At 37.2% G+C, this 23,718-nt stretch overlaps 2 protein-coding genes and 1 long non-coding RNA gene across 3 annotated transcripts in view; 2 read left to right on the top strand and 1 right to left on the bottom strand.

Moving 5' to 3' along the window:
- The window catches only part of LOC127852337 (oxygen-dependent coproporphyrinogen-III oxidase-like), a 63,847-nt gene that overhangs the window by 10,536 nt on the left and 29,593 nt on the right, over positions 1-23,718 (top strand). The gene's annotated exons all lie outside the window — the stretch shown is intronic.
- On the top strand, positions 3,293-10,825 carry LOC127852592 (uncharacterized). Its single transcript, XM_052386543.1, has 6 exons — positions 3,293-3,377; positions 5,495-5,614; positions 7,431-7,563; positions 8,773-9,004; positions 9,594-9,729; positions 10,821-10,825. The coding sequence occupies exons 3-6, from the start codon at positions 7,487-7,489 to the stop codon at positions 10,823-10,825; spliced, it is 450 nt and encodes a 149-aa protein (XP_052242503.1). The 5' UTR covers positions 3,293-3,377; positions 5,495-5,614; positions 7,431-7,486.
- Positions 10,903-20,925, bottom strand: LOC127852342 (uncharacterized). Its single transcript, XR_008036200.1, has 8 exons — positions 20,489-20,925; positions 19,299-19,607; positions 19,002-19,180; positions 18,401-18,700; positions 17,896-18,006; positions 14,189-14,341; positions 11,112-11,218; positions 10,903-10,921 (listed from the first exon to the last, which is right to left on the bottom strand). It is a non-coding gene; the product is annotated as an uncharacterized LOC127852342 (long non-coding RNA).

A 23,718-nucleotide genomic window follows, 5' to 3' on the forward strand; every position in this document is an offset into this window, starting at 1 on the left:
ACAACACATGATTTCACAATTGTTGTTTGCACACCTTTTACAACTTTTAATTCTTGTACTTAATCTTACTTAGAAACACGCAGTTTAAGCTGTTTGTTATCTCTAACTTTACCGACCCTATTTTGGGGTCTATTCTAAACTCTGTTTCATTCGATATTCCTGGTATTCGATCATTTTAATACATCCCATCATATTTGCTATATCCATGTCTTAATATAGGTGAAAAGGGCCAACTTTGAAATAAATAACTATTGTGGTGATTTTTACTGGACCCATGCTTTTCATGAAAAGTTGTATTTCTAATCATACGCCATACAAATTACTTTGAGGGCCGTCTATCAGGTATTTTGAACAGTATTTGAAATTACTGTGTCAATTATTCCGCAATGTACAATCTACACTTCAAGTTTTAAGTTAAAGGTCAGTTTGCGTAGAACATTATAACTGCTATTTTGGTTTATAGTATGTGTTAAAATGTGTTGCGATTATGTTATTTACATTTTTTATGCCCCAGGTAGGGTGGCATATAGCAGTTGAACTGTCCGTCAGTCAGTATGTCAGTATGTGTATATGTAAGTATGTGTGTATGTCAGTATGTGTGTATCTCAGTCTTTCCGTCCGTACGAAAAAAAAACTTAAACGTTGGCCATAACTTTTGCATTATTGAAGATAGAAACTTGATATTTGGCATGCATGTGCATCTCACGGAGCTGCACATTTTGAGTGGTGAAAGGTGAAGGTCAAGGTCATCCTTCAAGGTCAAATATCTAATATATGGCGTCTGTCCGTCCGTCCAAAAACTTTAACATTGGTCATAAATTTTTCACTATCGAAGACAGCAACTTGATAATTGGCATGCATGTGTATATCATCGGGCTAAACATTTTGAGTGGTGAAAGGTGAAGGTCAAGGTCATCCTTCAAGGTCAAATGTCTAATATATGGCGTCTGTCCGTCCAAAATCTTTAACATTGGCCATACATTTTTCACTATTGAAGATAGCAACTTGATATTTGGCATGCATGTGTATCTCATACAGCTGAACATTTTGAGTGGTGAAAGGTGAAGGTCAAGGTCATCCTTCAAGGTCAAATGTCAAATATATGACGTTTGTCCGTCCGAAAACTTTAACATTGGCCATAACTTGTTCAATATTGAAGATAGCAACTTGATATTTAGCATGCATGTGCACCTCATGGAGCAGCACATTTTGAGGTGAAAGATGAAGGTCAAGGTCATCCTTCAAGGTCAAATGTTTTATATATGGCGTCTGTCCGTCCGTCCAAAAAATTAAACATGGGTCATAACTTTTTCACTATTGAAGATAGCAACTTGATATTTGGCATGCATGTGTATCTCATGGAGCTGAACATTTTGAGTGGTGAACGGTGAAGGTAAAGGTCATCCTTCAAGGTCAAATGTCTAATATATGGCGTCTGTCCGTCCATAAACTTTAACATTGGCCATAACTTGTTCAATATTGAAGATAGCAACTTGATATTTGGCATGCATGTGCACCTCATGGAGCAGCACATTTTGAGTGGTGAAAGGTGAAGGTCAAGGTCATCCTTCAAGGTCAAATGTCTTATATATGGCGTCTGTCCGTCCGTCCAAAAAATTAAACATGGGTCATAACTTTTTCACTATTGAAGATAGCAACTTGATATTTGGCATGCATGTGTATCTCATGGAGCTGAACATTTTGAGTGGTGAAAGGTGAAGGTAGAGGTCATCCTTTAAGGTCAAATGTCTAATATATGGCGTCTGTCCGTCCGAAAACTTTAACATTGGCCATAACTTTTTCAATATTGAAGATAGCAACTTGATATTTGGCATGCATGTGTATCACATGAAGCTGCACATTTTGAGTGGTGGAAGTTCAAGGTCAATGTCATCCTTCAAGGTCAAAGGTCAACAAAATAAAAGCGGCGTTCTCATGAAGCTGCACATTGTGAGTGGTGGAAGTTCAAGGTCAAGGTCATCCTTCAAGGTCAAAGGTTATACAAATTATAAAATTTCAAAGCGGCGTTCTCATGAAGCTGCACATTGTGAGTGGTGGAAGTTCAAGGTCAATGTCATCCTTCAAGGTCAAAGGTCAAAAAAAATAATTTCAAAGCGGCGTTCTCATGAAGCTGCACATTTTGAGTGGTGGAAGTTCAAGGTCAAGGTCATCCTTCAAGGTCAAAGGTAACAAACATTTTTATTTCAAAGTGGCGCAATAGGGGGCATTGTGTTTCTGACGAACGCATCTCTTGTTTCTAGTATATGTTTCATAGACGACCATCGAAATTAAAACGGATTACATAAATATATTAATTTCTCTATGTAAAAACTTGCTTGTTACTGACAGGAAACATGTACGCAGGCAATAAACAATTAAATGAAAATCAAACTTGTCAATTGCATTTATTTTTAGTAACTGAAAAGTATAATTTGGGGAGAAATAGAAATTGTGTGTATTTGTTTAATCCTGTGTAAAATGTCAGTGTTTTAACTTCTTTGCGGAGACTTTTATGTGACTTTAACTATTAAGTTTGCGATCAGTTTTGCTACTTTTGATCATGTTTGCTATATTAACTACCGAATTAAGTAAATTTAAGACATGAAATAATGTTTAATAGAGGTTTGGAAATTTATATTTATTTTGACGTCCGAAAGAACACGTGTATCATAAACAACCATGAACGAAAATATACATTGTATCTAACCAACATATTAGTACAGGTTGTTTACACAAACAATTAAATGTTGACCTTATGTAAAAAGACTTATTCTAAATATCGACTAGATTAAACGTTTCTCTAGACGATGTGAAAATCAATACTGTACAATTTACTGTAAACCATTGATAAATTAATTATGATCCCTGAGAACTGTCTGTGCGTATTATTTTATATATTTCTTTTTTACAACCCACGTCCTTAGTTCGGTGGCATCTTTGCATTCAATTAACAGAACAGCAGAGCTCTTCAGTACGTTCAGAAATGAAACTGCAACCTTACAGCTCGATAGGAAATCTTTCATGTGCAAATTCTCGAACGGTTGGCATCATTCAGCGTTTCATCCGTCTCATTCGGTTTTGTGTCGTGATGTAAACCGCAAACTGTATAACGCGACTCGGAAAATATATTACGCTTAATGACCAAGCTCCGCCGGTTGGTTGTCCTGAATGTAGCGATTTTTCATAGGAACACATATTCACAGCGAGGGGGCGGCGGTCTATAGGTAACGAGTTCGAAGTTTTTACTAATAATCTTTGTACCGGACCAGGTTTCTAAATTGGTAGAACATTAGCAGAGGCCTGTTGGTCCACGGTCGCCCAAATCATTTTGGCCAATCAGAACACTGATCTTGAATCAGGGGAGAGGATAGGCTATAGTAAGTGGTGGTGATCTCCCTTTCTGTTTTGAACTTGTTTAACAAGGGTTTTTAGAGAGTCCAGAGAATTTTATTCTCGTCAGTATTTTATACTGACCAAAGCACAGGGATCTTTAAAAAAAAAAAAAAAAAAAAAAAAAAATTATATACCATATATATATACGGTATATAATTTTTTTTTTTTTTTTTTTTTTTTTAAAGATCCCTGTGGACCAAAGCTTACATACTATAAAACAGCTGTTGTTGACCAGAGACTACGTTGCAGTTTAAGAGAACCGCGTTGCGTGACATTTAATCGTTTGAAAGTGCTCGTTTAGAATTTGTAATTTGATTTCGCGACGTTACCTATTTAAAAACTGAACGTTGTTAAACTTGTTTGGAAAATCCAGGTTCGGATTGTATTTGAATTCGGGCGTTTGTTTGTTGTCTTGTTGTATTTTGAGTTTTTAAACTTCCCCAGGGTTCGTGGAACGATGTCCTTTGTTATTCTCATACCGACAATAAATAAATTTTGATTTGATTTGATTCGGGAAGCCTTTTGTTTATTCTGGAATCCGGAGAACTGCCCCCTTATTTTAAAGGTGGCGGAGAGGTGCCCCCCCATCAAATCGGTAGGGGCAGAGAACTGCCCCCCCTGTCAGAATTTAGTAGGCGGATATCTGCCCGGTGTCATATTAGTTATTAGTTACGTAGTGAAAACAATACTTACGGATAATTTTACGTTATCGCCGTACACATTTTATCCGGTAACAAATTAATTTCAGTACAAGTATATTGCCATTTATCGAACTGAATTACACAAATTGTCTAGAGGCATGTGATAATACTGTTTAAGGCCCTTGGTTCGCATCTTCACCACTCACTATACATGAATGCCATGTAAAAGTCGTGTTTTAATAAGAGCGCGAAACATAGTCGAGATCCACACAGGAAACGCGTGCATGTTAATACTGGCCATGTGTCGCAACTAAATATAGACGTGCAAAACAGTACTTATGGAGGAAAAGTTACATCGGAATTAATTTACATTATAAAGATAGTATTGACCCATGGGAAAAAAAACGTAACTAAACGTATAAAAAAGTAAATTAATAGGCAAAGCAAAGGCAATAATTTAGCTGACTTGAAGAAAAAAGTAAAGTGAAGTCGAATTAATAATCAATTTATTTATGTTGTTTAGTTAATTCATGTGAAATACAAAATAACATACATAAATACACACATTACATGCATACATACATTCACAGTTACAATCATACATACATACATTCAGACATACATTAAAAAATATACATGCTTACATAAACGTTCAAAACATACATTCATACATACATACAATCTGCAACAGTTAGCATTTTGAGCAGATCATGTCGACATGCCAAACAAACAAAATCGGTAACAGTTTCTTTAATTAGCAGCTAATTAGGCAGGCAGAGAACTTGTTACCGTTAACGATAAGCACCGCGATCTTTTAATTGGTAGACCGGACCGACCTTAATTGTTAAGAACTTGTTAGCTTTGAATAAAGCCGCATACGGGTTTATTATATTGAACCGTCCAAATCCGTAATTGGCGAAAACAAACAAATAAATTATTGTTTTCAGCTTGCATACGGATGGATTAAATTGCATGCTAATTGTTTGTTTTAATTACGGGGAAAATATCAAATAATTCAGCCGCGAAAACTTTTTATTAGCAAAAAGTGATTTGTTTTTCTTTGTTAACATAGACGAAAATCCCGTGATTATCAAGATGGCGACGTCCATGCCGAGGCAGGTATTTTTTTGTCGTTTTATAACTTTAATACTTGTACAACTTTATATTACTTTTGAAATTTCACTCAATTTCCAGACATAATAGCAAGAAAGTTACTGGCGTTATTGTCATTATAATACTCGTTTTTTATATAGCCGCGAAATTTCTTTAATTAGGGGGCACTTCTCCGGGTCATCAATTCTGACGGGGGGGCAGTTCTCCGCCCCTTATTAATCAGCAGGGGGGCAGTTCTCCGCCCTATAAAAAAACAGTGAGGGGGCAGTTCTCCGCCCAGTGAAAAATCTTTGGGGGGGGCAGTTCTCCGGGGGGCACTTCTCCTAGAGCCGTTTATTCTGTTTCAGGTGAAGAACATGTCTGGTGCAGCAGCGATGTTCGTGTTCTTATTGCCGGGGATTCCAATGTCCATCGTTTGAAGTCTGCATGTCCTCCAAATGCAAGGATTGACTTTCTGCCCGTATCTGGTGAATAATAATTTTTAACTGTTTATAGTTGAGTGTGAGACCCAACATGTTTCTGTGGCATGCTGCTTTATATTACCCCTTTTACTGTCTTAAATAGTCGATATAAATTGCCGCCATAATCTTTTGATGATTTTTGCGTTGGCATAATTATTTTAGCTACTGTCTTATACTGCAGTGAGGACGATTGAACTTTACCGGTACGCAACACTTAACATCAAACAGGGTACCCTAACCCTTAACACCTAACACATAACAACTTACGCAACACCTTATCCTTTTATCCTATATATTTCTTTAGTATCGGGGGCTACCGCCCCCAAATCCCCGCTTTGTCGATGGTTGTAAACAACTGCGTACCGGTAAAGTTCAATCTAGCCCTGCAGTGTTTGTTGCTGCCTTTGGAAAAAAGGTTGCTAATTTTAATATTTATTTGAAGCTTTGTGTACCAAATAATTGTTTTTATGCCCCCGGTAGGGTGGCATATAGCAGTTGAACTGTCAGTCTGTCCGTCCGTCCGAACACTTTAATGGTCATAACTTTTTCAATATTTAACATAGCACCGTTATATTTGGCATGCATGTGCATCTCATTGAGCTGCACATTTTGAGTGGTGAAAGGTGAAGGTCAAGGTCATCCTTCAAGGTCAAAGGTCTAATATATGGCATCTGTCCATCCGTCCGAAAACTAACATTGGTCATAACTTTTTCACTATTGACGATAGCAATTTGATATTTGGCATGTATGTGTATCTCCTGAGGCTGAACATTTTGAGTGGTGAAAGGTGAAGGTCAAATGTCTAATATATGGCGTCTGTCCGTCCATCCGAAAACTTTAACATTGGCCATAACTTGTTCACTATTGATGATAGCAACGCGATATTTGGCATGCATGGGTATCTCCTGGAGCTGAACATTTTGAGTGATGAAAGGTGAAGGTCAAGGTCATTCTTCAAGGTCAAATGTCAAATATTCCGTCCGTCCGAAAACTTTAACATTGGCCATAACTTTTTAAATATTGAAGATAGCAACTTGATTTTTTTTTATGCATGTGTATCTCTTGGAGCTGAATATTTTGAGTGGTAAAAGGTGAAAATCAAGGTCATTCTTCAAGGTCAAATGTCAAATATTCCGTCCTTCTGAAAATTTTAACATTGGCCATAACTTTTTAAATATTGAAGATAGCAACTTGATATTTGGCATGCATGTATATCTCATGGAGCTGCACATTTTGAGTGATGAAAGGTCAAGGTCATCCTTCAAGGTCAAAGGTCAAAATTTGCAATATTGAAGACAGCAACTAGATATTTGGCATGCAAGTGTATCTTATGGAGCTGCACATATTTGAGTGGTGAAAGGTCAAGGTCATCCTTCAAGGTCAAAGTTTGAATACATGTACATGGCTTCAAAGCGGTGCAATAGGGGGCATTGTGTTTCCAACAAACGCATCTCTTGTTTTTAAAGAAATGCTTAAAACTCCACTGAATATTGCTTCAATACCCAAAAAGATATTTTACCCTAACAGTTTCATGGTATTTACATGTACACGTCATGTATATTATTACACTGATAAAACATGTATTATGGAATCAAGCAAAATACCCTTTCTGCTGTAACCAAAATGGGGAAAAAGATTGCAAATCCAGAAATTTGACGCAACATAGAACAAGTGAGATAAATATTAACAAAGATAAGCCTGCTTGTCTCGAACATAGCAATGATGACTATTTTTCATAATATTCAATAACAAATGACAACTCAAGAAAAATTATTGCAAATGAAAACCAATTCCAAATGGAAGATCTTATTTTACTATGCAGGTGCAAAGTATGTGTCTGACCGGAAGGGCTTTAGAAAGCTGCTGCATCAAGAGCTGATGTCAGGTTGTTACGACATATTGTACCTGCATCTTGGCTCTAACGATGTTTGCTGCAAGGATAGCGATTTCTACCTGTATGTTGAACAGTAATTTTTCAGTTTTAGTTTTTATTTAACCTATTTACCTTAGCTTTATTGCAGGGAACGCACTATGCTTATTGAGACACTCGAGTCTGTTCCTGGGAAGAACCAGAACTTGGTGTTTATGGAGAAGATAATGAGAACCTCCTTACTCCCTATCACTAGGCGGACACCACATCCACTACAACATTATGCTTTTACATTGGCCTGTATTATTGAATGTCCACACCAACCCCCTAACTAGAAACCCTGGATCCGCCACTGAACAGCTTAGCAGCATGAATAAAAATGAGCTTGATCAACTTAGTATCATTTTCTTATTAGATTTTTTTGGATTGGCATTTTAATGAAATAAAATAAGTTAGTTTCTCAAATATTTTTGTAGTTGTTTGTAACTTTTTATGCCCCCGGTAGGGTTGCACATAGAAGTTGAACTGTCCGTCAGTCAGTATGTGTGTCAGTCTGTCCGTCCGTCGGGAAAAAAAACTTCAACGTTGGCCATAACTTTTGCATTATTAAAGATAGAAACTTGATATTTGGCATGCGTGTGTACCTCATGGAGCTGAACATTTTTTATTGGTGAAAGGTCATCCTTCAAGGTCAAATGTCAAATATATGGCGTCTGTCCGTCTGAAAACTTTAACATTGGCCATAACTTTTTCAATATTGAAGATAGCAACTTGATATTTGGTGTGCACGTGTATCTCATGAAGCTGCACATTTTGAGTGGTGGAAGTTCAAGGTCATCCTTCAAGGTCAAAGGTAAAAATAAAAAAATACAAAGCGGCGCAATATGGGGCATTGTGTTTCTGACGAACACATCTCTATTTAATAATTGTTTGTGATGGGAAGATAATACAATTAGCAACAAATACCATTACCTTATTATCCCTTGCCATAGGAGGAGGGATATTGTTTTGGGGTTGTCTGTCCGTCTGTCTTTCCATCTGTCCGTCCAGCACTTTTGTGTCCGGAGCCATATCTTAGAAGTGCTTTGGCGGATTTCATTGAAACTTGGTATGAGTATATGTATGGATAAGAGGATGATGCAGGCCAAATGGCATCGTACACCATCTGTTAATAGCAGAGTTATGGCCCTTTGTTTCTTAAAAAATGCTTCTTTAGTGTCAAATATAACACTTTTGTGTCCAGAAGCATATTGGCAGGGTATATCAATTCAATGAATTTGCTTGTTATTTTTAGTTGTGTGACGGAGATCCTTGATGTTGTATTCAGTGTGTGCACTGAAATACACGTGGTGCTTTGCGTGATTCTTCCACGTGATTTTGATGTGAGAATGTTTCCCCGATGGCCACTCTCAGGGGCACAGTTGAGGAACTACTGCCAGTGGATAAGGAGCGCAAACAGCATGCTGTGGGAACTGAGTCACCATGTGCCTTCTGTGAGATACATGGACTATGGAGCAACTAAACAGGTATAGGGAAAGATCTAGAGTGAAATAGGAAGTTTCTCAGCAACTGTTGCATGGAATTTCATCATCATGAAACTTAAAATAAATATATGCATCATTATACTGCGGTGGACCAATCCCAAATTCTGTTCAGACATCCTTCTTTGCTCAAGAGATATGCCCCCTTAATTGGTGAAAATTGACTCATTGAGCAGTTTTGTTGCAATTACTGGTTTCTTAATAACTTTTACATGAAATATCATGAATTTTAAAATAGATGTATTACTTTGTGGTGGTACACTTGCACGTTTTGTTGGTTTCAGCTCTAGACGTAAAGCCCCATAATTAAAGATATCTGTCTGTGCTGTAATATGGAAGTTAATGAAATTAAAAAAATAAACATGTATTATCATTTTTTTAGAAGTTCTTGCATAAGTTTCGTCAGGATGATCATTTTGGTCAGTTCAGAGTTGTACACTCTAATTGATTGAAACTAAAATACTTTTTCATTCTTTGAGGGAAACCAGTTCATTTAATTTGCTGCTTTAATATCTTAGTTATGTTTAAAACAAATTAGTACGGTAACTATCTATAATCAAAATTTAATTTTAAGAAGTCCCTGTACTTGTCCCATGATGGACTACATCTGAGTGCTGAAGGGGCTAGGAGGTGTTTAGCATCCATACAGGACGACCTGCCAAACCAGCTGTGTGTGGACGCTGCTGTTCAAGATCCTACAGAATTTATATGTTTCTTAAAGCACAGACCTTGCTTTATATATTGTAAATATGTACATTACTAATTAACAAGAGCTGTCAGAGGACAGAGCGCTCGACTATTCAAGTGCTTGACAGTATAACGTAAGCCATCATGGAGAGGGGGTATAATGTGTGTGTGTGTGGTCATTTAATAGATGATATTTCAAAAAAAAGAAAAAAAAGAAAAATTTTAGGGGGGGGGGGGGGGGAGTCAAGGTCATTCAAAAGTCAAGGTCAAATTCAACTTGCCAGGTACAGTACCATCATGATAGTAAGAAAGTATTTGAAGTTTGAAAGCAATAGCCTTGATACTTTAGAAGTAAAGTGGATCTAAACACAAAATTTAACAAAATATTCAAAGTTACTAAGACAAACAAGAATATCAGTGAAACTGATGGATGCTCCCTGATGATGCGCTTTGTCAATGTATGTGTTAATAAACACCTAAAAAATCTATTATTAGCCTCGGTTACCTTGACCCAGTGACCTCAAACCTCAAACCTCATCAAAAGGTAGAGGTCCATGCAAGGTACCTACATGCCAAATATGAAAGAGATCGGTAAAGTATTGAAGGCGCTATGAGAAACGGTAGCAAAAGTGTGACGGAAGGAAGTCTATTATTAGCCTCAGTGACCTTGACCCCAGTGACCTCAAGCCTCATCAAAAGGTAGAGGTCCATGCAAGGTACCTACATGCCAAATATGAAAGAGATCGTTAAAGTATTTATTTTTTTTAGGGGGGCGGGGGGGGGGGGAGTTCTGGGGTGGGGCATGGGGGATGGTTTGGGTGGAGCCCCTTGTGGTATGTCAGGTAAGTGTTGTTTTGTCAAAGTATGAATCAAATGTGATCATAAATCCCCTCCGATGAAACTGGTAGGGGACAATAATGAGCGGATACAAATTTAAAGGATAGAACTGAATGTTCAAACCTTTTATCTTGTTTGAACCTGATTGGTTTTGCAAATCGCATTAATTAATTGTGGTGAGCATTGGTGTTTTGTTTCTTGGAACAATGAAACGGGATATGTGATTTACTAAGAAGAATCAAAATCATAATGTGGCAAATGAATATTTATCTTCAAGTGTGAGTGATGCCAAATCCAAACTCTGCATATTGAAACAATATGGTCACCATTTGAGTGAGATTTAAAAGAAATATTTCTTAGTGGCCTAGGACCTTTGACCTGAAAGTATAAATTCAGCATATAACCTGATTGTAGCGAGTTGTTGAATGAGCTTTCTTGCATATATAATGGTATGTGAAAATTGAGTATTAAGTGTGACTTTGACCATGAGACGAGTTATTCCAAACCTAAGCTTTCAATTTTGGCTCGTTATGCATTTATACTTCACATTGCACCCTCTATTAATTACCTTGAAGACTCTCGTCACACCTTGGGGAGGTTGCTGCTGGGAGATAATTTTTAGGTCCAGGAAGCGCTCGGAAGCAGTCAATATAGCAGTAAGCATCTTCCAGCACCCTGTTATGGAGAGAAGAGTATTGGGGTTTATGGTGAGAACTGTGAGTGTCATTGTTTTGTACAGTTGTAGTGGCAGCCATTGTGTGAATACTCATGTAATCACTCTCACTTAAGTATCAATAGCTAATTATATATATATATATATATATCATTCAGAAACCATTTTACTGCTTCAGGTCACTGTGACCTTGACCTTTGACCTAGAGACCTGGAAATCAAAAGGGGTCTTCTACCAGTCATGATCAATGTACCTATGAAGTTTCATGATCCTAGGCTTAAACTTTCTTGAGTTATCATCCGCAAACCATTTTACCGTTTCGAGTCACTGTGACCTTGACCTTTGACCTAGTGAACTGATAATTGAAGGGGTCATTTGCCAGTCATGATTAATGTACCTATGCGTTCTTGAGTTATCATCCGGAAACAATTTGATGGACGGTCTGACCGACATGTGCAAAACAATTAACCCCCTCTTCTTCGAAGGAGGGCATAATAAATTAATTTTGTTCAATCTATCTATTTATCCATTAAAAAGTTCACACTTTCAAAACAAATATAATACAAACTTGGTCATAAACAATAATAAAATACCCCTGCTGTCCCTGTGAATGTTAATGAGCGAGGATCAAGGAATCAAGACCATTACTCTTGGATGTGAAATCAATGCAAATAAAAATTGTGTTTTGAAAATCTTCTTTTCATGCTGATCACATATTTACAAGTTTGAATGGATAGACAAATCCACAACAGACCAACCAACATACAGACTCCAATATACCAGGAATAACCCCACATACTGCATTGACACAGAATATTTTGCATGCTGTCTTCACAAAATAAGAAAAACATATTTACATGTTTGGCGATTTTAAGAGTTATTATGCAATCGTGACCTTGACCTCAGAGATATCGACAATTCTTTGGCATGACACACCGTTCAATGATGGTAAACAAATGTGCATTTTTTTTGTTTAATCTCACAATGAATGACATAGTTATGGCCCAGATAAACTCACAACCAAACTTAGATAGATATTCAGTCACTATTTATTCCAAACAAGAGCGCCGCATGACGGAGCAATATACGCCCGATTCGTGTGCCATTGGAGATGATACACTGATGATTGATGTATTTGTTTTGGAAATAAGCAAAAAAAAATTTCAAAAATCGCGAAAAAAATAAACCCGATGAAAATATCGCAAAATAAAACTGGATAAAAATATTGCATAAAAATATTGCATGTGTTAATCGGTTGCATGTCTCCAATCAGACCTGACTGATATATAATCTATATACTACCTCTGACCAAGTTTGGTGAATTCAACTTGAACTAGAGCTTTGTCACTGAATGTGACTTATACCCCCATACCACTTTGACGCAGGATAAAAAGTTGTTTAAAAGTTTCGGATGAATACAATTTGAATTAGAGTCCGGACAAAGTGGCGCCGTTGAAAATGCACTAATTGACTCTATGACCTAGTTCTTGACCCGACATGACCCATATTCGAACTTGACCTAGATATCAACTAGATGCAACTACTGACCAAGTTTGGTAAAGATCGGATGAATACAATTTGAATAAGAGTCCGGACAAAGTGGCGCTGTTGAAAATGGACTAATTGACCCTATGACCTAGTTTTTTACCTGGCATGACCCATATTCGAACTTGGCCTAGATATCAACTAGATGCAACTACTGACCAAGTTTGGTGAAGATAAGATTTATACAATTTGAATTAGAGTCCGGACAAAGTAAAATGCACTAATTGACCCTTTGACCTAGTTTTTGACCCAGCATGACCCATATTCGGACTTGACCTAGATATCAACTAGATGCAACTACTGACCAAGTTTGGTGAAGATCGGATGAATACAATTTGAATTAGAGTCCGGACAAAGTGGCGCCGTTGAAAATGCACTAATTGACCCTTTGACCTAGTTTTTGACCCGGCATGACCCATATTCGGACTTGGCCTATATATCAACTAGATGCAACTGCTGACCAAGTTTGGTGAAGATCGGATGAATACAATTTGAAATAGAGTCCGGACAAAGTGGCCCCTTTGAAAATGCACTTATTGACCCTATGACCTAGTTTTTGACCCGGCATGACCCATATTCGAACTTGGCCTAGATATCAACTAGATGCAACTGCTGACCAAGTTTGGTGAAGATCGGATGAATACAATTTGAATTAGAGTCCGGACAAAGTGATGCCTTCCGCCCGCCGCCCGCCCGCCCGCCAAGGGGTTTCACATAATACGTCCCGTATTTTATACGGGCGTATAAAAATTGTGTTGAAAGCCTGTCGACAGGTGTCGCAAGCCAGTGTTATAGGACCTAAAGTCAAAATCCATGTGACCTAATTTTTCGGCCCGGCATGGCCCACGTTTGAAGTTGGCCTAGAGATCATCTAGATTAAACTTCTGACCAAGTTTGGAGAAGATCGGATGAAAACTACTTGAATTAGAGAGCAGATACCATACTGAATGCTAAAAAACGCACAAAGTGACCCTGTGACCTAGTTTTTAGCCCGGCATTGCCCATGTTAAAACTTGGCCTAGAGATCATCTAGATAAAATTCTGACCAAGTTTGGTGAAGATTGGATGAAAACTACTTAAATTACAGAGCGGACAGCATGATGAATGTTTTAAACGCACTAAGTGACCCCGTGACCTAGTTTTTGACCCGGCATGACCTATATTCAAACTTGACCTAGACATCATCTACATACAACTTATGACCAAGTTTGGTGAAGATCCAATAAACACCTTGAATTAGAGAGGGGACACTTAATACAGAGCCATCGACAGACAGACAAGGTCACTCCTATATACCCCACTATACTATGTTTCTGGGGATATAATAGCAAATAATCAAGAAATATAAAACAAGATAATCTTGATAATAATAATTAATACTCAAGCAACAAACATATGAACCAGGTATCGCATTGTGGAGCACTAACCAGTTTTTACTGCGGAAGACGACAAGCTACATTCTGTGTGTGATGGGCGGTTGGGAACCATACCCTTCAATATGAAAACTTGCCAGCTTCTAAGTGTTCCACACAGAGGTCAGCACCTTCACTGTCTCCAGCTCAATCTCTAGGTACACCTACCTATATATGCAAAAATCAATTGAGTGAAACCACTAGTTTGATTATCCATTAGATGCATTCTTGATCAAACATTAGAGCAGTAGTACCCGTGTGATTTACAATATGGGTATTTTTACTGGATGCTGTAAAAATAACAGTTTGCTTTTGTTCACATCAATGACCATGATAACACATTAATGGCTATAAAAGAAATAATGAAATTAGCTGAACAAACGCGAGTTATCAACAACCTATGGCATAACTAGCAAAACCATCAGTACAGTTTACAAAAAAAAAACGCTTCTTTTGAAAAATGGGTTGTTTGTACAGTAACTGTAACACTATTTACTTACTTACAGTTTCGTTTCACATTCATATGCATTTTCTAAATTTTGGCATTTAAATTACATAAAAAATATGAGTGAAAATAGTTTCATGCATCGTCAGTTTTAAACAAGAGTGCCAAACTGTCACAAGATACGCCCGTTCGAAGGTTTTGGACACCATGCTCAATGCTTGAAATGCACTAAGTGACCTCGAGACCTAGTTATTGACCCGGCATGACCCATATTTAAACTTGACCTAGATATCATTTAGTATAACATCTGACTAAATTTGGTGAAGATCATATGAAAACTACTTCAATAAGAGAGCAGACACCATGCTAAATACTTGAAATGCAATATGTGACCTTGTGACCTCGTTTTTGACCCTGCATGACCCATATTCCAACTTGACCTACATATCATCTAGACACAACTTCTGACCAAATTTGGTGAAGATCGGGTGAAATCTACTTCAATTAGAAAGCAGACACCATGCTAAATCCTTGAAATGCACTAAGTGACCTCGTGACCTAGTTTTTGACCCGGCATGACCCATATTTGAACTTGACATAGATATTGTCTAGACACAACTTCTGACCAAGTTTGGTGAAGATCGGATGAAAACTATTTAAATTAGAGAGCGGACACTGCTGTGGACGCCGTCCGCCAAGGGTGAAACTATAATACGTCCCGTTTTTAAAAACGGGCGTATAAAAAAAGGAGAGCATAAGATTTGGCTGTGTGAGAGGGTGTTTTGCTGCGTAAATGCGCGACTCTCACGCTGAATGCCCGATACTTGACAGGCGCATGAATGTTGATGCAAACTACTTCAATTATAGAGCAGACACCATGCTAAATTCTTGAAATGCACTAAGTGACCCCGTGACCTAGTTTTTGACCCGGCATGACCCAAATTCGAACTTGACCTAGATATTGTCTAGACACAACTTCTGACCAAGTTTGGTAAAGATCGAATGAAAATTATTTGAATTAGAAAGCGGACACGAAAAGTGTGACAGACTGACAGACAGTGCGAAAACTATATACCCCCCTTTTCTTCGAAAGGGGGCATAAAAATAACTTATCCATAGACATCGGATGTATTTTGTAATGGGAATGCTTTGGAGATTACCATAACATTCTGTGCACACGTAAAACCTTTATGAAGAATCCTCAACATTAAAGATTTATTAATATTTTTGAAAATTAAGCAAACATTCATTTTTTTCCATGAAAGCATTACAATTATGGCTTTTTATAAGTATAATATGATGTATGAAATAGTTTTTTTCTTTTTAATTTTATGTTAATGTTGAACCATTCAATCACTTTAAAAACATTGCAAGTTATTGCATTTCCACAAAGCAAATGAATCTTAGCAGGTAAATTCAGTGAATTTATCATTGGTACCCCCAGCCCATAATTTTAAAAATCTGTACAGAAGTTCACCAGATGATGTTTTATGCAAAATATGTATGTTCGCACTGCAGTTTTTGAGAAGAATATTTTTAAGTGTTCATTATATATATATTATAGAAGGAAAACAAATTTGATCCGAGGGTGGGGCAAATATGATCCAATGATACTTGAACAATCTTGGTGAAGGTCCACAAGATGAACTTTCATGCCAAATATCTTTGCTCTAGGCCTTGTGATTTATGAGAAAATTTTTGTTTTTGAGGTTTTTTAATATACTAATAAGGAAATTACATTTCCCTCCCCAGTGGGGCAATTTTGACCCCAGGAACATAGTTTGAACAATCATGGTACAAGTCCCACCAATTAACCTTTGAACTCTTAAGTGTAATCTTGAGTTTGGAGATTTTGACGTAATTCTTTCTTATGATACACCGTCGAGTGATGGTGAACAAATGTGCTTAATGATTTTAAAATCTTACAATGAATGACACAGTTATGGCCCGGACAAGCACATTTATGGCCATTTTTTACTTTTGAACTAAAAGTGTGACCTTGACCTTTGAGATTTCGACATTATTCCTTCCCATGCAACACCGTCAAATTATGGTGAACACATGATTTTAAATTGAATTTAATTCTGACAATGAATGACATAATAATGGCCCAGACAAGGTCATTTATGGCCATTTTTGACATTTGAACTCAAAGTGTGACCTTGACCTTTGAGATATTAACGTTTTCTTGAGCAGTGACCGGCCGTGTCATGATTGTGAACATTTATTGTAAGTTATTTGAAATTCCTCCAATCAATAACAGACTTACGCTCCAGACAAGCCTAACCCGGACTTTCATACTGACGGACTGATCCACATACACCAAACTGCCAACTGTGACAAATATGTCGAGCTCTCCATAAGTGGGCTCGACAAAAAATCGACTTGCCCACAGGTAAAGGTCCACCACACAATGTTTCATGCTAAATATCTCAGCCCAAGGCCTTGCAGTTTCAGAGTAGATTTTTTAAGTTTTTCCTTTTGGTTGCCAGGGCAACAAGGATTTCATGGAAAACAATTCTTGGAGCAACATTGAAGGAGCTTCATGCCAGGAATATTCCTGCCAGTTTCATCAAGCTTTGCCCAAAGGTTTAGTAGGAGATATTGTTTAAGTAAAAATGTTGACATATAGACACACATCGCAAAACAGACAAAGACCAGCAACAATAACTCAAGTTGAGCTATAAAGGGTACATCTCTGAAATGACCAAATCATCCTGATGACTCTTATGCAAGAACCACTGAAATGATAACAAATTTGATCTAATTTGAATTTCACTAAATTCATACACCAACATATGCAGACAGAAATTTGACATTTTCAATCAATTAAGGGGCCATAATAGTTTAATTTTACAATGGCTTCAAGGCCTTTCCCCAATTTGGAATGTCAAACTGAACTTTTGCATTATAGTTTATCTGTCTTCAAGGTAACAATCTGGTAAAAATATTATACATAAGACAAGTCGGTCAATTAACAGGCGAACAGCTTTGTTGTATACTTAAATAAACCCAATTTTAATGCCTATTAACTTCAAGTTTCATTCAATTCTATGCAATTGCTACTGAAAAACAACTCTGGTCTGAAAAGTAATTTAGGGTTATCTTTTCGAATCAATACTAGGCTTATTTATATTACATACCCTCAGGTTTGTATACTTGCCAGTTCAGGAGGTGTTATAGAGCGCTATCAGTTTAATGATTATTCCCCGAATATCTTTCAGGTGTGCCAGCGGGGTCTCCTGGAACACCTTGATCGTTTTCACTACATGCTCACTTTCAGTGAAGTGGCGCTCCAGGTTTGCGTCCGTCAGGATGGCCGCACTCTCCTCTACCCTCCGAACAACCTCGCGACGGCTCTTATCCAGGCAGGTTGAGGTCAGGAAGCCTGTGAGAAGGAGATCGGCCGAAAAAAAATAAAGCTAAACAAGCAAATTTGTTGAATTGATATCCCCCGCCAATATGCTTCTGGACACAAAAGTGTTATGTTTGACACTCAAAAAAGCTTCAAGATACAAAGGGCCAAAACCCCGTTATTAACAGACTGTGTACAGTGCCATTTTGCGTGCATCGTCCTCTTATCCATATATATATACTCATACCAAGTTTCAATGAAATCGGCCAAAGCACTTTCAAGATATGGCTCTCGACACAAAAGTGCTGGACGGACGGAAAGATGGACGGAAGAACAGACAGAAAGACGCCAACGCCAAAACATTAATAAGTAGATGTCCAAGAAGAATGAATAATTTACATAAATCAAATCCTAAGTTTCCGCTTACATTGTTCAATGTGCGGGCGTCCGCTAGACCATTCCCTCGCACCACTTCAGGAAGTTCTTGATTGCCGTTAGAGCATTCCGCACTGTCTTCAGCTGGTGAGTGGTGTTGAGGAACTGTCGTGGACCTCCATATGGCCCATCCACAACAGCACGTCACTCAACACCACTCCTTCCAAGTAGCCAGACAGGGCCAGGAACCGGTTGATCTTCATGTTGACCTCTTGTGTTTTCGACTCGTTTGCCAACCCACCTGGCCTGCTCCGCAGGAACATGTAGTCTACATATGAGTCAACGATTGAAACTGCAACAAGTATTATTGGATGATATTCTATGCTAGATGGTCAAATCGCATATAATTTAACTAACAACCAGTAATTCCAAAGTATTATAAATAAATAATATTTATCTTAAATTTTAATGTACTTATATATATTTCCTCACGGTTTTTAATATATATACATGTTGCAATAATAATGACTATCAATTGAAATGTATATAATTAAAAAAAAATCTGGGAAAACAGGGCTTAATGCACCAAGTACTGGTTCTACCCCGAAAACGGACTCAAAACTTTACACTATATAAGCAATCCATATTGTTACTTGCAGCTTCTCCGACCATGCATCACCCTTGCATTGGGTTCCAGGCTCAGGCAGTATTTCCGCGTTAGGAATGAAAAGTCCTCTTCCTCCTCCTCCTCATCCTCCACCTTCTCATCCTCCTATGCCGAGTCATCATGAGTGGCGAGTCTGCTGGTCACCTTTCCTGAAGTTTTCGCGACCTGTAAATGACGTTTAAATGTAAAAGTTACAAATCGTTTGGTATGGTTTTGTATTAGACATTGATAGAAATATGAGAAATTAAATACAAAAACCACACGAACACAATTTAACACTTACTTTCCGGAAACGGCCCTCTTGTGTAAACAAAATTGAATGTCCCAGCCTCCATTTTGTGCTCCTGTTCTAGATGACGCAGCCGGTCAATCACCGACCGGTCGCACAGCCAGCAAGAGTAGCAATTCCTCGGCTTTGTCTTCTTCACTTTCCGACCGTCTTAGCACGTGCCTCTGACATCAACGGTTTCATGGGGTCTGCCGTCAGCGCTTGCACCCAGCGAACGTGGTCTGTTACCCGGAGGTACACAGTCGTGTTGCCTTTTACCACGCAAATGGGGCATTGCCTTGGGATAGGCTTTGCGTTTGGTGTCTGAAATATTAGTTTGAAATGTGTACGAAGCAGGTGGCTATCAATATATATGATTTATTAAGAGATGATGAGATAACAGACCCAGTTAATTGATTGAAATAATGATTATGTGATTGAAGCTGTTATGCTAGGGTAAAATACCAAGGAATGTGTATAGATATTGTTAACTTTTTTTTAATGGTGTTAAAAATGAATATTTTATTGCAATATTTGCACATGCTTTGTTTTATTTTACAAAGTAATCACTATTAACCTTAAGTTTATTCTCATGAAAAAAACATACCATTAAATAGCAATACTGATTACTTTATCTATTTGAGTGACATTAAGAGTGACCATGTACATGTATATATCAATCTATACTGTCTAACTCCCCTTGCAGATATTATTGACAGGTAAATATAATATTATATACCGTCTTATAACGATTCAAGACTTGGCCAAAATAAGGCCCCATTCCCTCAACAAAAAAGTATTAATTTTTCCCCAGATAAAAATTCACCCGACACTCAAGCAAATTAATTGCCCTAGACCCAGAATTGTCAAGTTTAAAATGTTTAAAACTAAATAGAATTGTTATGTATTTAATTTGGCGGTAATAAAGACTAATCAAGTGATTAAAAAAACATATTATATTGTTTCTCATGTTTGGTTTAAAGTCCAAATTTTTTTTTAAATGATGCCCTATTTCCCCCGCCTCAGGGTACAGGTATCATTAGGCATTCTGAATCAACATTTTCATCAAAAACAATGATTCTTCATTCTTTACAGGCTGGGGGATTAAATTTTTAGAAACAACAATAACCTTTCAAATCGCATACCAAACGTTAAGACTTTTTAAATGAAAATGTGGATTCAGAATGTCTAATGATTCGGAATACCTTGACAAACTGTACCGTTACCCCAAACCCTGAGGTAGCTGTGGCGTAAAGGATATGGTGTCCGCCTAGCAACCAGGAGGTCACGGGTTCGATCCCCACTGTGGAAGCGTTCTTTAGATCTTCCCTATAGACACTAAGTACTGGTTCTAGGCACCGGAAACAAAATTTACAGCTTTTTCAAATAAGTCCTATGCAATCAAACTAAAATATACAGGTTTGAACTAAACCAGAGGGAGATCTCTGCATGATGCATGTTAGTCTTATTTATAAGACGCGCGAGATACTTTACCCATATAAAAAGTAGCTTAATATTTAAGAGCGTCAAAAATTTGGACTAGATGCATGTATGCAATATCCCAGTGTGACCCAAATTCGACGGGTGTAAAGAACCGAATGTAATGGACCGAAATTCGACGATGTAACGGTTACATGAAGCAATATTTAGCAAATAATGAAAGAAATAATGAAATGTTTAATAGCAGAAAATAATAATTTTAAACTCGGCTGTATTACTTTGAAATGATTCAAAGACAATAATCATCCATTTAATCAATATAAATAGAACATCGTCGAATTTAGGTGTCGTCGAATTTGTGGTGCGGTCACAGGGATCGTTAGGTAAAAAATACTCTATTATACTATATACATATATATAAGGGATACAACTGTCAAATTTTCTGCACAACATCAAGGTCTGAACAATAGCAAAAAAATCGCTTCCAAAAGCAATAATTACACCAAAAAAACTGTATAACAACAGCTCAGAAATTTATCTATCAGATAATAACTATGTTTATAGCAGTAAAAGTGTTCATAGTTGTGTTTGAAACGAAAGTTTCATGAAAAACGGTAAAAATTTCGAAATGCGACACAGGTGTGCACACCCACTTTGACACATTTTGTTTAATAATTTAATAATTACAGAGAAGTTGAGCAAATTTTACCTTGTTTTATTATCCATAGACACTTTATTAATCAAAGTAGACACCTTCCATAATTGCATGTAACTGCATATATGTAAAACACCGTCAATATTAAATTTGTTTACATTTCTACTATCTTCAAGGATTTGTATGCAATTTGTCAGGTAATGTTACGTGCAACGTGAATGGCTGGATTTATTACTGCAGTGGAATTTCAACCAATCAAATCGCATTTTAGAAATACATGTGAACTATCCAAAATGAAAGTAAAACATTGTCATTGTGAAATTGAAGCAGATTGATATGAATTTCTAGCAAAATATGCTCACTAAATAGTAATTATGTTCTATTTTACTATGAAAAAACTATCCAAGGAATATGTACCAGCAAAAGAGCTTTATAACAAAGGAATACGAAAATTACTTCTAGAATTCTCAGTTTTCAGCTGTGCACACCTGTGTCCAAGTGAGGATTTTTGAGCATTTTGAATGAAACTTTCTCCCTTAGTTCAATGAAAAGCTTGTACTTTATTGCCAAGTGTATTATTTTCTGAAAGATAAATGTCTTGGCTGTTGTAATACAGTTTAATTGGTGTATTTATTGCGTTTGAAAGCAAATTTTTCGCTATTGTTTACACCATGGTTGTGTGCAGGAATTTTCACAGTTGTATCCCTTGTATATATATGTAGTATAATAGAATATTTTTACTTAACGGTCCCTATGGGTGCGGTAGGATAATGTATGGTTTCCAGTATTTACTATGGGGAAGAACTATTGTTGGCAAAATATTTCACTTCAAGAATATGTTTGCGTATCAGATATCAAATATGTACAACACACAACCAATACAATTGTGTAACTGTTATGAATAATACAATTTAAAAAAATGTTTTTTTTTTCTCCGTTTATTACTTTCACTGAATCGAAGGGTTAACAGAACCCAAGGCGAACATGATGTAGGGCGAACACAAGGCTACGGGTCGAAACCCATTAATAAAAATATATGCAATGACTACATAAGTATGGGGTCAATATACAAAAGATACCGTCTAATTATTTGGACACAAACCACAGTTTACCAACCACTCAAAATGGCGGCGACATCTACTTTCACTTTAACCATTTACTGCGCCCGCCACTGAGCATGCGCATACTTGGTTTTACATGCTATTTTTAGTTGGGCGACGGTGGACCATCGTCCATATGTTAGACTACAAATCCGAGGATCGCGGGTTGGATTCCCGGCCCGGCTACTCGAGCTGCCTGATTTGATAAGGAAATCATTTGTACGGCTATTCTCCCCAATCTCTGAGTCGGGTAAGGCAGCTGCGAGTTAGTTGCACCTTTATGTACAAATAGTACTGGTTCAAATTCACACAAGCAATCGAGCAATATGTGTAAGCAAAAGGGTCATATTATCATATATATGTGTGTTTTTGGTATAATACGAAATTGCAACAACTGCTAGTATATTGGTATAATATATATTATATTATTAGTTTATCCATACATTTCTATTTTCAAACCTAGCTATTGAAACACAGTATTGTTCTATATAGGCAAATAATTTATATTTAAAGTTTCATGAGTCCACTGGTGGTATCCGTCCGTTAGTCTGTCAAAAAAAATATATATATATATGTTTAAGTGTTTTAAAAAGTAGCATTTTTAATAAGATTAGTCTCTTTAATTAAACTGACATGAGCATAAGTAATAGGCAGTATTTTAGGTTTACATTTGTTTTATACCCGTCTGTCCGTCTGTCAGTATTCACTATCACAGTTCAGTTCACTGTTACTAACATATAATTTCTATATTTGTTACACAAAATGGGGAAAATAATATATGATTCTTCGACGCATTGATCTGTGGGTATTTCTATTGACAATGGGTTCTCATGAGATAATATAGATCGAAAAGTATGTAAGATATGACAATGAAACTTGGATTACACATGAATACCATTAGGTTTATGTGCCGCGTTGTTTTAAGAAATCAAATTTATTTTGCATGCTTCATAAAGCAACCCGAAACCGTACGTGATACTGCTATGCAGAAGGAGGGAAAATTTGATTATAAAACAGTCTACATGTACAGATCAACTGTACGTGTAAATGCAGCGTATTTTCCTAATTGTGGTCGTAATTTATGGGTGTATGTGCTCTGGCGTTCTGTGTGGCTCTCCCGGTATCAATTATATTACAAAGCAATGAGTGTCCTTGTGGGCTCCCAGGTTAGCGCATTGGTATACGCGCTTATCCCCTACGCGACCCGTATTCAACCCCTGTTCCCATTAAGCATGTGAGT

Source organism: Dreissena polymorpha, chromosome 12 (genome assembly GCF_020536995.1).
Source record: "Dreissena polymorpha isolate Duluth1 chromosome 12, UMN_Dpol_1.0, whole genome shotgun sequence".
NCBI lineage: Eukaryota > Metazoa > Mollusca > Bivalvia > Myida > Dreissenidae > Dreissena > Dreissena polymorpha.

Excerpts from the sequence above, each read along its gene's own strand:
- LOC127852592 (XM_052386543.1), top strand. The coding sequence starts at position 7,487 with ATGTCAGGTTGTTACGACATATTGTACCTGCATCTTGGCTCTAACGAT. Across the intron at positions 7,564-8,772 it reads AAGGATAGCGATTTCTACCT|TTGTGTGACGGAGATCCTTG; the intron begins GTATGTTGAACA and ends TGTTATTTTTAG. Across the intron at positions 9,005-9,593 it reads ACTATGGAGCAACTAAACAG|AAGTCCCTGTACTTGTCCCA; the intron begins GTATAGGGAAAG and ends TTTAATTTTAAG.